The sequence below is a fragment of the Setaria viridis genome, chromosome 6 (genome assembly GCF_005286985.2).
Source record: "Setaria viridis chromosome 6, Setaria_viridis_v4.0, whole genome shotgun sequence".
Classification (NCBI taxonomy): Eukaryota; Viridiplantae; Streptophyta; class Magnoliopsida; order Poales; family Poaceae; genus Setaria; species Setaria viridis.
Genome location: NC_048268.2, coordinates 15,613,621 through 15,631,616, shown reverse-complemented (window position 1 = coordinate 15,631,616; position 17,996 = coordinate 15,613,621). Strand labels below are relative to the sequence as shown.

The window sequence follows — 17,996 nt, the reverse complement described above, 5'->3', positions numbered from 1 at the left end:
ATTAGCGTCTTTGTTTTCATCCTACTTGCCAGCAACAACGAATTAAGCACCTAACTTCTGTGATGCCATTAGGGCTGGACGGTTTGGCACGTTAGCCTAATGAGTGCAAATTTATGATTACCATCTCAATATATATGACATATAAAAAATAGTTATTATAATACCCTAAATTAATTATAAAATCCACCATGTATGGAGCATATGGCCGGCTCAGCTTGACTTTGATGGCTCGGCTCGACTTTAACAGCTCAGCTTTCTATGTTGTACTTTTACCCTTTTAGTCGTTTGGCTCGCGAGCTGGCTCAAGTCAGCTCATTAACAAAACGAGTAAAAATATCTGCTCGGTTCGTTAAAAAATTCACCGAGCTGAGCCGAACCACGAATGAGCCGAGCCAGCTTGAGAGTTTCATGCTCGGCGTCCGGCCCTAGATGCAATGCTTGATGACGCCAAAAGACCAAACCCGGACGCCATCAGCAAAGTGCGCTTGCTTGGCGAGTGGTACGCTGGCACGACGCAAGTGCACTGAAGGTGACGGCAATTGCTTTTTGAGAAGAATAGGGAATTGCACTTTGGGTCAGAAGTAAACGTGATAAATTATCTTGCAAATCTTTTGGTATATTCATGTTGCATTCCCTCCTAATATTCTGCAGAAATGGCATGCTCCAAATGAGCTCTTGTACAATTACGACTTCGACATGGGATGTGCTGCGAGGTAAGCATCCAACTCGGCGTTCACAGGTTGGGAGAAGAACTTGATGCAGATCGGTGCCTGCGCCTTGAAGAACGTGAGCATGGACGGCACCGTCGACCCGAGGCCGTCCCCGCATATGAGCCCCGACGCCACCGCCGCCGACAGCATCCGCGCGCCACTGCGGTCGGCGCGCTTCCACAGGCACAGCGCCAGGCTCCCCACGGCCATGCCGACGGGCATTTTGGGTGGCGCGAAGAACGCCACGGCCACGCCGACGGTGCTCGGGATGTAGGCCAGGGCGCGCCACCGCCTCCGCTCGGCAGCCTCCCGCGCCGCGCTCAGCGCCAGCGCCAGCGCGAAGAAGAGCCCGCACAGGAGAAGGCTGTGCCGCGGCAGCCCGTGCCGGCTGCCGGCGCTGAGCACGACGATGCCCCGGTACACCTCGGCGTAGGGCGCGTCGGCGTCGTCCAGGTCTAGGACGCCCATGTCGTACACCCTGTAGAACACCCAGAAGACGACCGGGTTCACCACGCACCCGAGCGCCGTGCCGACGACCTGGCCCACCAGCACGACGCGGGGCGAGGTCAGTGTCAGATACCCCGTCTTGAGGTCCTGCGCGAGCTCTGATGCGCCGGAGACGGCGGCGGCGACGATCCCGCACGCGACGAGCCCCGCCACGACGCCGCCGCGCTCGGCGCCGACGCACGAGCCGACCACCAGCAGGGCGACCTTGCCGTAGGTGGTCGACAGGTTCATGTCCGTGATGCCGGCGCCGTACGCGTTGCAGAAGGCGAGAGCCGGAGTGACGAGGTACGCGAGCGCGACGTGGTGGTACCTTAGCTGCGGGTACAGGCGCGGGACGCCGGCGGTGGAGACAGCGGCCAGGGCGGCGTAGGCCGCGACGGCGACGCCGCCGGGGATCATGTCCCGGAGGAACACCTGCGTCCGCCGCCGGTCGTCGAAGCTCTTCATGGTCCGCTCGGTGGCGCACAGGCACCGGCCCGGCGGCGGGCCGGCGAGCGTCGCCGTCTGCACACGGGACCGCCGCTTCAACAGAAGGTAGAGGGTCCGGACCAGCGCCGTGATGAAGGTGAAGAGGCTGTCGGCGAGGATCATGGACACGCCGATGAGCACCTTGTAGCCCGTGATGCCGCTGAGACTGCTGGGTTCCAGGTTCTCCGGGTACCACTGCCCCTCCTTGGTCTCAATGCACGGCCACAGGATGCCCCACGAGAGGATCGAGCCGGCGAGCATCGAGACAGTGATCATCGGCGGGCAGAGCATGCCGACGCCGACGTTGGTCGTCGAGAAGTCGAAGTAGAACCTGATATGTATGTTGGCATCATGGATCATCAGCATTTTTATTACAATCGCCAAAACAAATTAAGGAAACTATTACTGTATATCTTAAGCATCTCGCTTACCCCCGGCGATATGCGGTCATGCCGAATGTTGGGAAGACTTGGAAGCCGCAGTCCTTCCCGCCGGCGAAGAACCACTGGAAAAGAGGCCACAGGACGGTGGCTCCCAATGATTTGAACAACGTGAACACCTGCTGCCTGTGTTCAGAACCAAATGCAAACTTATTATTATCGTTCCATTGAAACAGTGGTTATATGCACTTATGCAGACGAGCAAATGATCATCCCGACCATAATTCACAGAGTTTGCTTACCTAACTTGCCTGGCGACATGAGGAGTGTGGAAGCTGTTGATGAGGTGAGCCGTAGCGGTGCCACTCGGGTACGTTAGCCGATGCCGGATGATCATCAGCTCCCTCAGCGGCACGATCATGAACAGGCCGGCAAAGTTGATGAGGAAGAGGAAGGCCATGAGCCGCCCGATATTGGGCTCTTCAACGTTCTTCTGGTCGCTCCCAACATGTCCGTTGTCCCATTTCCGGCTCATCCCAAGAATGTAAGTGCCAAATCCACCTAAATAAAATTTACAAACGTAGCAACAATCATAAGAAGTACCAATAAAATCGATCGGGTGCTTGTTACAGCAATAGTAGTTAATAATTCGGTTCAAATGTTGTTCAGCACGCCAAGACACGTACTGTACGCGATGCCGGAGCAGGCGACGACGCACGTCTGGATGACGGTGTTCTCCTGGCGGGTGAAGGGGAGGTGCGGCACGCCAAAGACGTCGTTGACACGTATCCAAGCCCTGGCGACGAAGAACCCCAGGAGGCCGGCGGGGATGCTGAGCGACGGGAGGAACTCCGAGGTGAGGTTCAGCTTCATGGCGACGACGCTGACGACCGTCCCGAGGACGAGGCTCACCGCGATGGACCGCACGGTGATCGTCTCCGACAGCGTCGGCAGGGGCTCCGCCTCGAAGGCACGCTCCGTCGACGCGCCGTCGTTCATGTCGCAGAGGGATCCCATTTGCTACGGTCCTCGGGTGCGCGTTGTGATTTGTGAGATGGATGGAAATGGGAGGGATGCAGGGGTGATATATAGGGAGGGGAGTAGTTGCGTACTTGCACGGTTGGTTAAAGCCGTTTGGAGCGAGCTAACGCGCTGCTGCCAAGTATAGTCACGTTTTAGCTCGCTTTTGTTACCCTTGAGCCTTAACTCGTTTATTTAGCAGTTCCGTTGGTTAATTACCGGTTGGGTGAAAGCAAACAGAAACCAATGCAACGCTAAACAGCTTTTGCTTTCAGTTTCCGGAAATCACAACGGAGGAATATATATGCAGGTCATGAAAATGATGGAAAATACAAATTAGGTTACTTATATCTAAAATGCGTGACCAGACCCTTGATTTGTAAACACGACTACAGGAGCTATCTATTACCTTAATATTTATATGAGTTAAAGGTCCTATGAGTTGCCACGTTATTCTTTGAAATATCTTTTATTTTTTTCATAAAGCAAGCATGCAAGAGAGCTGTTTATTATAATAATGTAGAAAATAATTTAACCCATGAAAGATCTACACCACTGACTGTCATAGGCCCAAGTTATAACCACAATATGTTGGTTTGTTTGTTCAATTGTGGATATATGTATATAGATGGTCGTTCGTTTTGTTCTACTTGTTTGGGGTCTCATTTTTGGTGCCCATTCGTTTTAATCGTCATGGTTAGTACTCCATCAGTTCTTAAATATTTCTTTTCATAATGGTTGACCGTTCATTTTATTTTTAAAAAATCTAATACAAATATACAAACATTCTAATTATGCTTAAAGTATCTTGGATAAAACAAGTCAAAAAATAATATTTATATATAGGCGAATGGTCAAAGCATTATGTTCAAATGTCAATGATGGCAAACTATTAGAAATGGAGGGAGTAGTACTATTTTTTTTGTGTGTGTTGGACTCCTAGAGCAGGGACGGCTTAGATTAGATTGGTAGCAGTGTCTGATGACAGCTTAGTCGACACTTCCGTTTCTTGTGAGGGAAAGTATCAAAAAACTTATGGATTAATCTATTGAAGTGCCTAGGATTGGAGGGCTCTCGGACCCTGAGGGCTAGTTTGGCAGCCTGCTTCCCCGCAGGGTTCCCAACCTTTCCCTTGCGGAGGAAACCCGCATGGATTGTTTCCACGGGCCACCGAATCGGCGCCTTTAGAAGCTTGCTACATGGGGGACACCAACCTGAGCGAGCCTAAATTCCCCGCGGAAACATGCCCGACCTACGGAGACCATGCAACGCTCCCCATTTCCCCATCCCTCCTCTCGCTCCGCTCGGCTCGCACGAGCAAGAGTGCGCCACCGCCACCTGCTGATCTCCCCCTTCAATGTCGCGTCCCCAGCTTCTCCTGCACCATTGACTCCACTGCCACCTCCTCCTCCACCCACATCTCCTTGGCCCCCACTAGGGTTTCTTCTCTCCTCTCACACGTGACACCTTTTCTTGTAGATCTGTGGAGACTGCAACCACGAATGGAGAAAATGAACGGAGGAAGATCCTAGGCGTGGGCTCACGTAGGGAGCAGACAATCTGACACGCTCTCCTCTCCCTCCTCCATGACCACTCCCAGGTGGACCTCTCGTTCCACTCCCTCCTTCAGATTTTGGAGTTGGAAGCTTAACTTGGAGCTAACCATTTTCTTTGTGTTACTTGTAGTGCTCGCAATGTATGATCTGAGAAACCCTGCTACCTTGTTCTATGTTGTTGCCTTTTTATGTCACTTGGGAACAAAAGGAGAAGGAAAATGCAATGGCAGGGCCAATGAAGCTTGGAGCTAAAGTCATAAATTCTTAGTGCCAAAGTTCACAGTGAAGTGACTTTTATTCCATTTTATCTTTTATTGTCTGTCCGGTTTGTGAATGAGATGACCTTCTGCGACATAAAGATGAATGGACTAGCTTGATGGTATTTGAACTAAATTTTGCATGAATCGACTTATCTTGAATAATTCATCATTCCATAATGTTAGATGCAGTTTTTCTCACTTTCTCACTTTACTTGTGTGTTTTATGATTTCTCATGCTGCTCACTTTTTTCCATTACTTGTTTTTTTGTTTTTTCATGAGTTTGCATATGTGTTTTTTTTCAATCTATGGTGGTGGCTAAGTATGTTGTCTTACGTAGCAAATATGCGTTCATGTTGAGCGTACAAAGGAAGTATGTTGTCTTACGTAGCAAATATGCGTTCATGTTGAGCGTACAAAGGTTCCCTGAAATTTGCCTTCCAAACTGCAACAGGGAGATTCTACACGAAGCGGAGGGTGTCCAGATTATTCCCTGGTGGGGGTTTTATTCCCTGGGTTAATTAACTCCAGCTGCCAAACTAACTTTGAGCAGGCCTGTTTAATATGGCTCCAACTCCAAATTCCAATCTTGAGTTGGGTAGAGCTAGCTAAACATCCCAACTCCACCAATTCATGGAGCAGCCTAACTTCATGGAGTTGAGGGAGCTATAGTTCATTTATTTGCTCATTCGCAACTGCAGGACCCTCGTAGATCCTAACCCAAGAAAACGGTTCATTTATTTTTTTATCTGAACACCCGATGCCTCCGCAGTCCGCACCCGACCGCGCCCGGTCCCATCCTGATGCTGCGCCTAGGTCACGCCTCAGGGTGGCAAAATCCCCAATGGGGACGGAGCCCCACGGTGACCCGCCCCGAATTTGACGGGGATGGGGGGACGTTTTTTCCCGCGGGGACGATGGAGCGGGGCCTGAAATGTTGGCATGGCGGGGCCGGGAGGCAAAGGGCATGTTTGGTGTCCTGGACGAGGGTAGCCTGGCTCGTACCAGCCAGCTAGGCTCCCCGGAGCCAAGTCGAGCGCATGCAAGACCTCCTTGTTTGGTTGAGTGCGTGCAATGAGCCAGGCTCGTCAAAGACAGTGTTGTGTTGCCTGAATGTACTCCAAATTTAAAAGAATAGATGCAGGGAATGATGTTTGGTTAGTCACATGCAACAAGATGAGGTTACCCCCTGCATGCAGTGGTAAGAATACCACTGCCTTGTTCAGCACAAGGAGGTAACCATAACTACAATGACAGATACTTGCAAACGTGATCGACATTACAGCAACTTGCAAACCAAAAAGGTTGAGCAACTATAATTACATCTTTAACATTCCATAATTCCATTTTCTTCGGAGCAACAGGTTCATGTGATGCAGTTGGCTTGACCTCTTTGTTTTGAAGACCGTAGAAGGCTGCAAATGCTTCTTCACTTGACTTGTACTTCTTGTGGCAAGCACCCTTGTAGCCACTGACCTGAGCATGGGCATCAACCCAATTGGAGTAAACTCCAGGTTGTCGGCCAACATGAACAACATACCAGGCCATAGATGTCTACAATTCATGAAACATTAGTAACATATATAAATATAAAGATGCATATGATATGAAGATTACAAAGGATCACATCATAAGGTTAGAAAGGGCCACAGCAAGCATATCAGGAACATGTGCTCAGACAGACAGAAAGGATCAAGAACAGACCAAAATCAACAAGCAAGAACCATCAACAGACAGGATCAGGCACAGGCAACATATGAATCAAACAGGAAGTATATCATGAGCAAGGTATCAGGAAATAAAAGCATATCATGAGCAAGGAATCAAGAAGAAGCATATCAACAGCATATCATCATTGGCATGGACATGTGCTCAGACAGACACAATAGGCACAATAGACACATGCTCAGTTTAATATCTCACTCAGACATAATAAGATGACTTCATAGTAGGCCAATCTAAGTCAGGCAACTATATGTGTAGCATATAGTTAGGAGACAGGATCAAGTCAAACGTCCAAAAGAATGCAGGGTCATGTCAACTGCACAAAAGGCCACCAGATCAGCCAACAGGTATGCACAAAAGAAGCCACAACTGCACCAGCTCATCCAAAAGAATCACTGCCCAACTAGACCAGCTCAACCACCATGCCCAGGCCCTCACATGTAGTAGTTTTTGTCCAAGTAGGTACTTAGCCAAAGAACACGGTGTGAGTCAGACATCTGCACAAAAGCAGATCCCTGGGCCTTATTGTTAAGCAGGTGACCATATGCAACCATTAGAGCTTCCTCACTGAACCCTGGCATGTACATCAGTGCACTGTACAAGTCAGGGTGGGAATCCTCAACCTTGATAGAACGTATAGCATCTGCAACATTGTTCACTGCATCAGTCATGTCAGTGAACACAAGGACATCATCATCTAATAGCATGGACCTCTTTCTCTTGCTTCCAACAAGTGGTTCTAACTTGGAAACATAAGCTGCCTCAGGCTTGCCACTCTTAAGGTCCTCAGGCAGGTCATGCTTCATTGGGCTGTCAGCAAAGTCAGAAGGACTACCAAGAGCCTTATTTGACCCAATAGCATACTTACCTGTTGCCTGACCATTACCAAAGATGACCATCATCTCCTGGTAGTGATGAATTGGCTTGTTCAGGTACTCAGCATCTTTGGGGTGTGCCTACCATTACAACAACTGAAGTTAGATACTGAAACTGCTGAACATTGAAGAAAGAAAATAGCAACATTACTACATACATTGATGTGGCCATTCTAGTGCTCCTCCTCAAGGACAATCATGGAATTGTCCCCATCCCACAGAGCTCCACTCAGCTCTCTCAGCTTTGAGATTTTAACTCACCTCTACCTCCACTTCCTCAAGTGGTTATACACCTGTGTGCCAGTGACTTCATTGCCACTGAACACATGTAGAGCCTTGACAACCTGATTGAGGTGGACTTCTTTGAAACCTTTATCAGTCCTGACACCGGTTGAAATCAGCTGGCACATGCGGCGAAGAATAAATCCAGACATCACATCTGTCCACCTCATAGCAGGTCTCTGCTAAGCACCACCAGGAACAACCCTAATAGCCCCAACAGGCCCATCATCCCCAACAGCCCCAACAACCCTACCAGGGAACACAAGCTCATTAGCAGCAAGGATCTCAGCATTCATCTCCTCAGCCATTCCTATTTCCAATTGCGACACCCCCACTCAGAAACAGGAACAACATAGTTGGTGAAACATCATTGCATGTGTCATCTGGCCTATGTCATCAATATGCATTGCACTCAAGAGGAAAATAGGAATAAAAATTCATCATTGCACATGTCTCATGCCTTAGTTCTAAAGAAGTATCAGTTCTAAGGAAGTATCAGGGAAAATAAAATCATCACTGCAAATGTCTCAAGCCTTAGGTCTAGTGTAGTATCAAAATTGGTGTAACATAATTGCATATGTCCAATGCCTTAGCTATATTGTGTAATGAAATAAGTAAAATCATCATTGCAATTGTTCAATGCCTTAGAACAAAAATAAACAATAGTGTTCAACATAGATAGAATACAAAACAGATACATCTTAGATGTGAGAGTTGCCCCTATTGGACCACATGTGATGAGCCCATTCATCCCTACTTTGAGTCCAAACAGCATTGTCATCCATCTGGACCCCATGTCCAGGACTTGCATTATTGTTGGGCACCCATGAGAACTCAGCAGGAACTACCTCATCAACCCTATGCCCAAGTATCCAATTATGCAATATGCAGCAAGTAAGTACTAACTTCACTTGTGTCTTGCAGGGATGAAATGGTTTATTATCAATCATGCAAAAATGGTTCTTCAAAGCACCAAAATCCCTTTCAACAGAAACTCTCAGACTTGAATGCCTCAAATTAAACAACTCCCTTGGGTTGGTTGGGTAGTTCCTAGGACCATACTCTTTCAGATGGTACCTAGTACCATGGTAAGGAGGAAGGAATCTAGGACGACAAGCATATCCAGCATCTACTAAGTAGAATTCTCCTATAACAAGTACAAAAATGCATTAAGTCCATTGTTATGAAGTTACAATTTTTATTTAGGTACCCAATTCAGCTAATTACCTGGTGGAACCCTTAACCCATCCTCCCTCTCTAGTGCATCAGCAAGAATAGTAGCATCATGAGCAGACCCTTCCCAACCAGCTAAGACATAAGTAAATTTCAGATCAAAGTCAATAGCAGCAAGAATATTTTGTGTGGGGTAGTGCTTCCTTCCCCTAAATGCTGCTTGGATCTTGGCTGGCACTCTAGCATATACATGAGTCCCATCTATTTCCCTAACACAGTCCTACATGAAAACCCATACATGCTTGTTACATGATATGCAGCCAAGTATGCAGCAATAACCTACAAACTACATGACAAATTTATTACCTTGAAATATGGGTACCATCTTGGGCTATTGCTTATCTTAACTGGTGTCTCATTAGATGGAGCTCTAATCATTTCTTGCCTAAGTTCCCCAATAGCATACAAGACCTCCTTGAAATATCTATGCACTATTTCTATTGACCTTCTCCAATGTTGGTGAATAAATCTAAAGCGTTGGTTGTGGCCAACAATATGTAGAAACATTGCTAGTTGCTCTTCAACACAACTATGAAGGCTATCTGCTAGCAAATTCCTTTCCCTAAGTAAGTTGCATAGTGCAAAAAAAGGTGCTTTTCTCATGCGAAGCATAGCAACACACTCTATATTAGTACAATTGTAAATTTTATCCAGGTTCTTTTGGCGTTCCTCATCCATGGTGCTCAAAGTGCCATAACTGATCTGTGACCTTGAACTATGTTGCATTCTTATCCTGGTGAACAAGAATGCATACATAGCCATGATAAGAGCAGCAGCTCGGGCAAACAGCAAGCGTTGCTGGTCCTCCAATGCCATCTAAGCAAACAAGACAATTACCATGACTAACAAAGCAACAAAATGGTGACAAACATCATTGCCATTCAACACATGCTCAGATTTAAAGGTATAATGAGACAACATCATTGGCATTGAACAAATTCTCAGATTAAAACAAGCATCAACATTGGCATGGACATATGCTCAGGTTAAAAGAGAAAACATCATTGACTTGGACATAAGCTCAGAAAAAATAGCATTATCAGATCTGTAGCGCACACAATCACCATCGATAGCACCAGCATTCATCAGAAATGGTGGAGAGGGAGGGGAGGATTGCTTATACCGAACGAGGACGGCAAGCACCCAAACAATGATGCAGACGAACAAACAACCGTCAGCAGATCTGCAACCTGGCACCAACAACATGGATTCATACCTTAGAACCCTAAGCAACATGGATTCATACCTTAGGAAAATGAAAGAAATAAATAGGAAAAAATAACCCTAACCAAGAACATGGATTCGTACCTTCGAACCAAGCGGGGAACACAGATCTGAGATCCCTACATCGATTTGAACAAGAACCAGTGAGAGATGCATCTAGGGTTAGGAGATCAAGAACACGGGGGTGGGAGGGGGAGGCGAACCAGATTATCTGCGCAAGAACTTAGATCCAGAGCACCTAGGAAGCAACGAAGGAGGGAGGGGATCAATACAATGTGAATTGATGAACCGAATCAATGAAAACCAGAGGAAGAGAGGAGAGGGGAGCACCTTAGATCTAGCGAAGAAGATGAATGGTGACCGATGGGGAGTGGAGGCGGCGGGGAGGGGGATATATCTACGGTGAGTGGCGCGAAAGGGGGAGGTAACCCTAGCAAAATGGTGCGAGCTCCCGCCGGCCAACTTTTCGCCTCCCGCGCGCCCGCCGTCGCACCGCGGGAGCCAGGCTCGGCGGAAACGGCCGCTCCTCTCGTATCTGCGGAGCCTGGCCGCGGGGGGTGTTTTGCACGCGCAGGACCTGGCTCGCAGGGTCGACCAGGCAACCAAACTAAAGGAGGGTGCATGTGATGACACTGGTTCACGCCGGTGCAGGACACCAAACACGCCCAAATTTACCCCGTGGAGGCGCATGGGGACCAGAAATAAAAAGGAAGTATATATGTAGTCCACAACAACAAGCAGCCCAAGACAGCCCAGCTCAAAACTCTAGACAGGCCAAGAATCCCAATCGCTTGCATGAACCACCAGAACCAGCGAACCCTATCCATCCGCTCCTCAGTTCTCTCGTCTCGCAACTTCTCAAGCGCCGCCGCTCTGGGGACCTGGGAGGTGGGAGCACGTCGGTGGTCGCTGCGCTCTGCAGAGCGCTCTCTCGACTTCTCACCACGTTGGCACCGATGCCCACAGGTGCAAGTCCGCTCCTCCTTCCTTCACTCTCCGTCTCTCCCTCGACTCCTCACCACGCCAGTGCCGCCCCGTCCTCAACACGTCCTCGCGCCGCCCGTCCTAAATTTGTTGTCGCCGTGCGGCCTCTTCAGGCGCCCTCAACTCCTCGCCGTCACTGCTTCGCATCCTCGACTCCTCGCCATTGCCTCGCCGCCCATCCCCGCGAGGCCCCATCGGGGATCGGGGATCCTCCGGGGCTGAGGCCGGGGGACATTTTTCCCCGTTAAGCAATTCGGGGCCGGGGCGGGGAATGAGATTCGGGGAGCGGGGCGGGGACGGGGATCACCTCCCTAGCCCCGCTCCGCCCCGTTGCCACCCTGAGTCACGCCGCTGCTGGCCCCTCCCGTCCGGCCTCACGCGCCACCTCTATCCGACATCGCTCTCCCACGCGGCCCCGGGCACCGCGTCCTCCCGACCTCGCGCGCGTCGCTTCGCCGCCGCCGCCCGACCCTGCACCCCGCCTCCTCCAGACAACCGCCACCGCTGCCCGGCACAGTGCCCGGCCAGCGCGTCGCCTCCGTTGGGCCCGTGCCTCGCTGCCGCAACGTGGCCCCCTGCTCCGCCTAGTCCCGTCCTCGTGCACAGCCTGCGCCCGGCCGACGCGCAGCTTCCGACGGGCCCGCGCCCCGCCGCCGCCGCGTTGCCCCACGCCCCGCCTCCTCTCGTCCTCGCGCGTGGCCTGCGCCCGGCCGACGCGCCAGATCCGCGCTCTGCCACCGCCGCGCGGCCTCCTCCCGACCAGTGCGCCGCCTCCCCCTGGCCTGAGCCCTGCACACCGGCGGCCCCCATCCTGCGCCTTGGGGTCCGCCACTGGCCCTGCACGAGCTACCTACCTCCTACCTACCTCTTGAGGAGGAAGAAGAAGATACATAATGTGAGATTGAGAGGATGACGGGTGGGCTCATAATTTGGGTTAAGATTGGCAACTCATCCTAAAAATTATCTTTTTGAGCCCTCGTGTCCAAACACCTGAATATTCGAACTTCGCTGAGAGCAATCTAGCAGCACCGTATACGCTGATTTACCATAGCTCTCAGGATCTTAGGTTCTGTCTGATCCGATGGGTGGCACTCTGTACTGAGGCAATGCACCGAAGACTTGGGCACTTTGTACTGCACCAATTTATTGTAGCAAAACTATAGGGATTGTTATTGAACTGCCCTTCCAACCATAGACTACTCCAACAAGCAACGAGGAAGAAAAATTATTGAAAGGCTATTCGAACTGTAACATGATTTTTCGATAGCAAAACGATCCTGAAGGATCTAAATGTAGTTTTCAAGAGGCAGCTCACAATATTGTTCGCATTTTATTTGGAAAAACAGCAGCCCATAAATTTTTTGTGATACAATTTTTTTACTAAAGTCAGCAGAGAAAATTTATTTTCTTTATATTTTCTTTATTTTAAACCTGTTTAATTCGCTCTGATTCCCAGTACTAGAGGTCCTTTCACTCTTCGTGGTACTGTTGTTCATTTTTTTTCTTTGAAAAAGATAGTAGATTACAATGCTTTGTTTTTTATACTGTTTGCCATGGAACTGTTCATAGACCAGATCATAGGAATTTTGACCAACTACAGTGCCCTCAATACTTCCAAAGTATGACAAGTGTCTAATCCTTTGAAGATGGCAGTACGAGCATGGCGTTAGCAGGCTCCACGGAAATGAACCAACCGATCGAGTTGACGAGTTCGATCAGAGTAAATTAGATTGTATAAGTTGTTCTCTTTGCATTTGTATGTGAAGTTTTGAACGTATACCACTGTTGTCGGCTTTGGCGGCTGCCGGCCTGAGCTCGCCGTCCATTCAGAACATAACTAAGCAAATGCCATTTACTACCAAACAACCAATACACCAAATAGCGTGACAGGGCTTGAAAACCAAATAAATTCATAGAGCAATCGAAAAAAAATAACTTTTCGTATTCAAGAATTGTTTCTAAGAGCAATCGATTCAAACTATGCCATAACGGAAACGAGTAGTATAGTTCTACCAGAAGGAACTGATCAGCAAAACCTGCTGCATATAGCAAACTAGAGAGATTTCGTCACTGTCTGGACAACACCAACCGATCAGCAACACACGTGCACAGGAAGACCTCAGTCGAACACCTCCAGTGCGTCATACTCCGGGCCAGAGATGGCGTCGGCAACGACGGCTGCAGGCGTGAGCTCGCCGTCCGCCTCCAGGAAGAGTCTCACCAGGTTCTTGGAGTAGCCGCTCACCAGGGCCGCGCCCTCCTGCGCCGCCACCACCGGCATCGACGCCTTGGACGTCCCCACGTTCCAGAACACCACCTGCGGCACAGAGAACCCCTCGGCGGCGAACTTGTCGCAGATGCCCTGGTACTCTGTTTTCCACGCGGACGAGGCGCCGGTCCACCCGTCGAAGTCCATGTCGCTCAGCACGAATACCCTCTTCACCATCATGTCCTTGCGCAGCCCGCCGGCCACTGCCAGCTGCAGGATCTTGCTGAACACGCCCTGCAGGTTCGCGCCCTTCTTGTGCGCCCCCATGGCCGCCACCAGTGGCCGCAGCTTCTCCTTGAGGTTGGTGCCGTGCACCTTGTGCAGCTGGTGCGTCTCGTCGAAGGTGATCACGCGCCCCTTCCATGGCTCCTGGCTCAGTTCAGAGATCAAGAGACCCAGCGCGATGGCCGCCGAGGCTGGCTGGTCCGCGACGGCAGCGGCGGCGCCAGAGAGCCCGCACACGGCGATGCAGTTGGCCAGGAGGCCCTCAGCGGAAAGGGAGGCCACCATGCGGCGCCACTGAAGCTCCGCCACCTCGTCGTGCTCCCCCTTGAGCGCCCCGGTGATCAGCTCGTGCGGCAGTACACCATCCGCTGGCATCCTGGCGTGGCCGGTGCGCACCTCGTCGAAGAAGCTGGTGACGCGGTGCTTGTCGTGCTTCTGGAACACCTCCTTGTACTTGCGCATGGCCACGGAGGCTACGCGCGCGTACGGCAGCTCTTTAAACTTGCACGAGCACATGTACACCTCCGGGAGGTCGAGCGCCTTGCGCAGCGGCACCAGCACCTCGCGGCGGAGGCGGTCACGGACGCGGTAGGCGTAGTGCTTGTCCGAGATGTTGAGGTACTCCTGGCTGGACTCGCGGGGGAAGATGCGGCGGGCGATGGCCTCGCAGAGCAGGGTCGCGCGGTCGTAGGACGAGCGGAGCGACGGGCACCACTTGGCGGCGAGCCCGATCTTTGCGGTCTCGCCCGCGCGCAGGTGCTCGACGTCGGACTTGAGCATCTCGGCGAACATCTCGGCCACGCGGTCGTAAAGGAAGCGGAAGGTCTCGTCGGACTCGTAGCGTGCGAGCGCCGTCCGCGCGAGCTGGGCCTCCTCCTGGCGCTTCTTCTCCTTGGCGGCCTGGAACTCGCCGTCGCTGCGGCGGCGCTTGGTGCCGTGGCGGCCGTCCTGCTGCTGCTTGCGAGGGTCGCCCTCCTCTTCCATGCGGTCGCCGTGGAGCACGCGGTAGAGGATCTCGGGGAGGTCCTTGAGGCAGCCGAACCTGGTGAAGGTGGCGAGGTTCCCGGCGAGCGTCTTGGGGTGGCGCGCGTGCATCCAGAGCGCGGCGGCGTAGAAGCCCTCCCGGTCGCCCTTGCCCAGGCCGCGCACGCCGCGGAGGTGGCAGACGAACCTGAGCGCGGCGTGCGCGTCGCGGGACCACGCGACGTCGAGGAGCGCTGCCATGTCGGCGCCCGAGGTGGCGCCGGGTACGACCTTGAAGAAGAAGTCGACGCACGGGTCGCCGGATGAGGCGTAGGCGAGCGACCGCCCGGACCGCGGCGCCTCCTTCGCTGCCAAGCCGCCGACGAACTCCATCGGCATGTCGTCGTCGTCGGACGAGGAGTACTCGGAGGAGGACGACAGCCTGCGGGTGGGCTTGGGAACCGAAGCGGCAGCGGTGTTGGTGTTGAGGGTGGCCACGGGGGGGCCGAGGAGCGCGGCGGAGGCGGGAGGGGCCATGGCGGAGGCGAAGGAGGGGTTTGAGTTTCCGATCGCGGCGAGATCGAATCGAAGGGAACGGATGGGAGATGAGATGGGTGCGTGCAAGGATTTCGCTCGACGGCGACGAAGAGATTTTATTGGGGGAGGCCGGCCTGGGAAGGCGGCGGCGGTTGCTAAATCGCTCGCCTGGCATGCGCCGCCAGGTCAATCGATCTGAGCCCTCCGCCTACTACGTCGGTTCAATCAACGGTCTCGATCGCATGCTACCCCACCGCCTTAGCTGGAGTAGCGCCTACGCGTCCTGGTGGGACACGTCACACGTCGTACGGTGCAGGAACCCCCGCCGCTGGCCGCCGCCCGGTCCTATATAGCAGAGCGCGATCGAAGCCCACGGCGAATCGAGTCGAACCCCCTCAGATTTCTCGCCGTCGTTTTCCGCTAGCGCCCACCTAAACCCTAGCAGAAACCGATCTGATCCGGTCTCGTCGGATCGATCCCGCCATGTCCGCCGTCCTCCTCGGCCCTCCCGTGATCCGCGGGGCTCGCCCGGCGGCGCAGGCCGCCGCAGCCGCGGAGGCCCCCGCCTCCCACCCCTTCCTCGACCTCCTCGACGCTTGCTTCAACGACAACGCCCCTGCCGCCACCTTCGACGTCGGCAAGGGGCCCCGCATGACGCTGACGGAGAACAACTCCGCCACCTACGCGAGCTCCGGCAACGCCTGCCTCGACCTCTTCTTCCAGGTCGTCCCCGACACGCCGCCGGAGCGCGTGCGGCAGCTCGTCACCGTCGCCTGGGCGCACGACCCGCTCACCGCGCTCAAGCTCGTCGCGAACCTCCGCGGCGTGCGCGGCACGGGCAAGTCCGACAAGGAGGGCTTCTACGCCGCCGCGCTCTGGCTGCACGAGCGCCACCCAAAGACGCTCGCCTGCAACCTCCCCGCGCTCGCCGAGTTCGGCTACCTCAAGGACTTCCCCGAGCTGCTCTACCGCCTCATCCACGGCCCCGACGTCCGCAAGCTCGCCAAGGACAATGTGGCCACCGAGAAGATCAGGCGCAAGGTCGCGGAGGTCCGCGCCGCCCGACTGGCCGGCAGCAAGCGCGCCCGCGGTGACAGCGCCGCGCCACAGCCCGCCGCCGCGCCCGTGCTCGCGGACTTCGTCAGCGCCGCGCTCTCCAACCCCAAGACCAAGTCCAAGCGAAGCAACAAGTCTGGAGCCGGGGCCTCTGCTGCCGCGGCCATGGAGACAGAGGAGGAGGTGGTCGTGGAGCAGAAGTCCGAGGCGATGGAGGTGGATAACAAGGAGATCCCCATGACGAAGGGTGTGCGGAAGGTCGCCAAGCTGGCCGTGCAATCTCTGGAGACGTACTACGGCGATGGCGCCTACCGCTTCCTGTTCGACTGCGTCGCGCAGTTCTTCGCCGACCTCCTCGCCTCCGACCTCGAGCAGCTCGCCCCCGGCGGCAAGAAGAGGAAGATCGGGCTCGCCGCCAAGTGGTGCCCCACGCCGGGCTCGTCGTTCGACAGGACGACGCTGCTCTGTGAGGCCATCGCCCGCCGCCTCTTCCCGCGCGACTCCAGCCCCGACTACTCCGACCTGTCGGAGGAGCACTACGCCTACCGCGTGCTTCACCGTCTTCGCCGCGAGGTGCTGGTGCCGCTGCGGAAGGTCCTGGAGCTCCCGGAGGTGTACATGAGCGCCCAGCGGTGGTCCGAGCTGCCCTACACCCGCGTGGCGTCGGTGGCCATGAGGCGCTACAAGGCACTCTTCAAGAAGCACGACGAGACGCGCTTCGACAAGTACCTCGAGGACGTCGAGGCTGGGAAGGCCAAGATTGCGGCCGGCGCGCTCCTGCCCCACGAGATCGCGCACGCCGCCTTCAACGACAAGGCAGATGACGTGTCGGAGCTGCAGTGGCGCCGCATGGTGGAGGACCTCCGCAAGAAGGGGTCGCTGAGCAACTGCATCGCCGTCTGCGACGTGTCCGGGAGCATGGGCGGCACGCCAATAGAGGTGTGCGTGGCGCTGGGCCTGCTCATCTCGGAGCTCAGCGAGAAGCCATGGGCCGGCAGGGTTATCACGTTCAGCGAGACCCCCGAGATCCACAAGATCGAGGGCAAGACCCTCACCCAGAAGATGAGCTTCATCAAGCGCATGCAGTGGAACATGAACACCAACTTCCAGGCAGTGTTCGACCGCATCCTCCGCACGGCGGTTGACGGCCGGCTGCCCAAGGACAAGATGATCAGGACTATCTTCGTGTTCAGCGACATGGAGTTCGACCAGGCGTCGGCAAACCCCTGGGAGACGGACTACCAAGTCATCTGCCGCAAGTTCAAGGACGCCGGGTACGGCGACGCGGTGCCGCAGATCGTGTTCTGGAACCTGAGGGACACTGTGTCCACCCCGGTGACGTCTACGCAGCCGGGAGTCGCGATGGTGAGCGGCTTCTCCAAGAACTTGGTCAAGCTGTTCCTGGAGAACGATGGCGTGGTGAGTCCGGAGGCTGTCATGGCGGCAGCGATATCAGGCGCGGAGTACCAGAAGCTTGCTGTGTTTGATTGATAGGCTAGTGTCATTAGTCGTTAGTGGATGATGCATCTCTGAACGCTTAGATGTTACTCAATACTCATCAATCTGGCATGCACGAATTAAGATAAGAGCGGTTTTGGTATTGAACAGCTAGCTTTTGGGAATTTCCTTATGATTCGAATTAGGTTCGTTCTTGTTTTCTTGGTAAAATTGGCTGTCTAATTTGTGCTTCTGTTTGAACTTATTATACTATGATTTTTTGCTTC

At 53.3% G+C, this 17,996-nt stretch overlaps 4 protein-coding genes across 4 annotated transcripts; 1 reads left to right on the top strand and 3 right to left on the bottom strand.

The window, feature by feature from the left end:
* Positions 1-683: 683 nt before the first annotated feature.
* Positions 684-3,098, bottom strand: LOC117861770 (probable metal-nicotianamine transporter YSL17). Its single transcript, XM_034745312.2, has 4 exons — positions 2,752-3,098; positions 2,368-2,626; positions 2,117-2,251; positions 684-2,016 (listed from the first exon to the last, which is right to left on the bottom strand). The coding sequence occupies exons 1-4, from the start codon at positions 3,080-3,082 to the stop codon at positions 684-686; spliced, it is 2,058 nt and encodes a 685-aa protein (XP_034601203.2). The 5' UTR covers positions 3,083-3,098.
* Positions 3,099-7,058: 3,960 nt separating this feature from the next.
* Positions 7,059-9,392, bottom strand: LOC117861769 (uncharacterized). The gene is made up of 6 exons (XM_034745311.1): positions 9,321-9,392; positions 9,009-9,234; positions 8,688-8,928; positions 8,539-8,639; positions 7,985-8,091; positions 7,059-7,580 (listed from the first exon to the last, which is right to left on the bottom strand). Exons 1-6 carry the CDS (start codon positions 9,390-9,392, stop codon positions 7,059-7,061), a joined length of 1,269 nt encoding a protein of 422 aa, XP_034601202.1.
* A 3,749-nt stretch (positions 9,393-13,141) lies between these two features.
* LOC117861766 (uncharacterized) lies at positions 13,142-15,254 on the bottom strand. Its single transcript, XM_034745309.2, has one exon. It carries the CDS (start codon positions 15,214-15,216, stop codon positions 13,342-13,344), a length of 1,875 nt encoding a protein of 624 aa, XP_034601200.1. The 5' UTR covers positions 15,217-15,254; the 3' UTR covers positions 13,142-13,341.
* Positions 15,255-15,664: 410 nt separating this feature from the next.
* Positions 15,665-17,996, top strand: LOC117861589 (uncharacterized). The gene has a single exon (XM_034745162.2). The coding sequence runs from the start codon at positions 15,700-15,702 to the stop codon at positions 17,761-17,763; it is 2,064 nt and encodes a 687-aa protein (XP_034601053.1). The 5' UTR covers positions 15,665-15,699; the 3' UTR covers positions 17,764-17,996.